Source organism: Gavialis gangeticus, unplaced genomic scaffold (assembly GCF_001723915.1).
Source record: "Gavialis gangeticus isolate Ggan-Ray unplaced genomic scaffold, GavGan_comp1, whole genome shotgun sequence".
In the NCBI taxonomy this organism is placed as follows: Eukaryota; Metazoa; Chordata; order Crocodylia; family Gavialidae; genus Gavialis; species Gavialis gangeticus.
In genome coordinates, this window is record NW_017729032.1 from 67,824,140 (window position 1) to 67,825,559 (window position 1,420).

General features: G+C 46.0%; 1 protein-coding gene across 3 annotated transcripts in view; it reads left to right on the forward strand.

The window, feature by feature from the left end:
* ERICH6B (glutamate rich 6B) overlaps positions 1–1,210 on the forward strand; it is a 101,398-nt gene extending 100,188 nt beyond the window's left edge. For all 3 annotated transcript variants that reach the window (XM_019524443.1, XM_019524444.1, XM_019524445.1), the window contains one exon: positions 906–1,210. In XM_019524443.1, coding sequence (XP_019379988.1) covers positions 906–1,118 — 213 coding nt within the window. In that variant the 3' untranslated portion in view covers positions 1,119–1,210. The remainder of the gene's footprint in view (positions 1–905) is intronic.
* Positions 1,211–1,420: the final 210 nt, after the last annotated feature.

Genomic DNA, 1,420 nt, shown 5'->3' on the forward strand with positions numbered 1-1,420 from the left:
AAAAAAAAAAAAACAAAACACATTATATACTAGAAATCAAACATCCACAGCTTGTGCTGTGCTGTGCTGCTCTGCAGCTCCAGTGCACTGCCACCACTGCCCCACAGGGCAGCCCAGAGGCAGTGGTGATGGCAGCAGAGCCACAGGCCAGCCCAGTGCAGGCTCTGGGCAGCTGCAGCACGGAGCAGGTGGGAGTGGCGAGGGGGAAGAGCCACTTTTCTCCTGCACTAAGTAACAGTTTCTGCCCAGCTAGCGCTGCTACCACTGCTGTTTAACGTGAGCAGGTGTGGGGTTGGGGGCAAAAACAAAACAAAAACCCAAATCTACCTTTTTCACAGAAAACTGTAGTGGGGGGGTTAAATAAGAAAATTTTGATTTTTTTTTTTTTTTTTTTAAATCAGAGAAAACCAGGATCTTCCTTCTAATGACAGGCTCCCACACTCCAAGACACCTCAGTGCTCAGCCTTTTGTGCTATGCGAAGCTTTGGTAGCCGATTCAATTCGAAGGCGATTCAGCCTGATTTGGTGGCCAAAGCTCCATATCAAATCAGGACACTGATTCAAATCACCAAATCAAATCGCTGTTCCTCCAAATCAGCCAAAAGTGAATACTTGCTGCTTCACACAGGCCTACTGACTAGCTCCGGGTAGCTCCCACGCAGCATCCAGATTTCAAAAACACCAACCCAGTCTTATCCCATTGAATAAGACTAGGAGCTCAGGTACCTCCCCGTTTCTTTGAATCACCCTCCTGGGCCAGATATCTAATTCATAAGCCTTGTGGTGCCTAACCTGGGTACAAAGAAGGTTTTCTTTGTATCTCACACCAGTACGCTTGGCACATGCTCTTTGGTTTGGAGCATTAATCGTTTTTTTTACTTTCTCTCTGAACTGGTCTTTTGCAGCTAAAAGACCCAGCCACACTCCACTTTAAGCCAGCAGAAGACCAGCTGGAGCTCTTCCTTCATTCCAAAAGCATCCAGATCAAGAAGCTCCTGGCCAAGATGCAGAAAGCATTGCAAGACTGGCACCGTGCTCAGGTGAAAAACATTCAAGGCCTTGCCTCTCATCATTTCCTGCCTGCAAACACTGTTGAAACAGAGACACTAAATCAATGATTTGTAGTGGACACAAAGCTTCACAGAGCCTGCTCAGCAGTCAAGACAGCCAGTCAGTTCATTGTAAAAGTAAAACTCATTTTCAAGCTCTTAACAGTTTGCATCTGACTGTATGCCAAGGTAGAGTAATTATGGCACCAAAGAGCACAGCCTCCAATTTTGAAACAAATAATCAATGGATCTTGGTTAGGTCAATGTGCACTAGCCCCATAAACTGAGAAGGTGGTTCTTAAAAGTGGGAGAAAGGAGAGTAGAGCTGGTCTCAAATTTGGTGGCAGCCTAAGCTAAACAACACCTGCTGT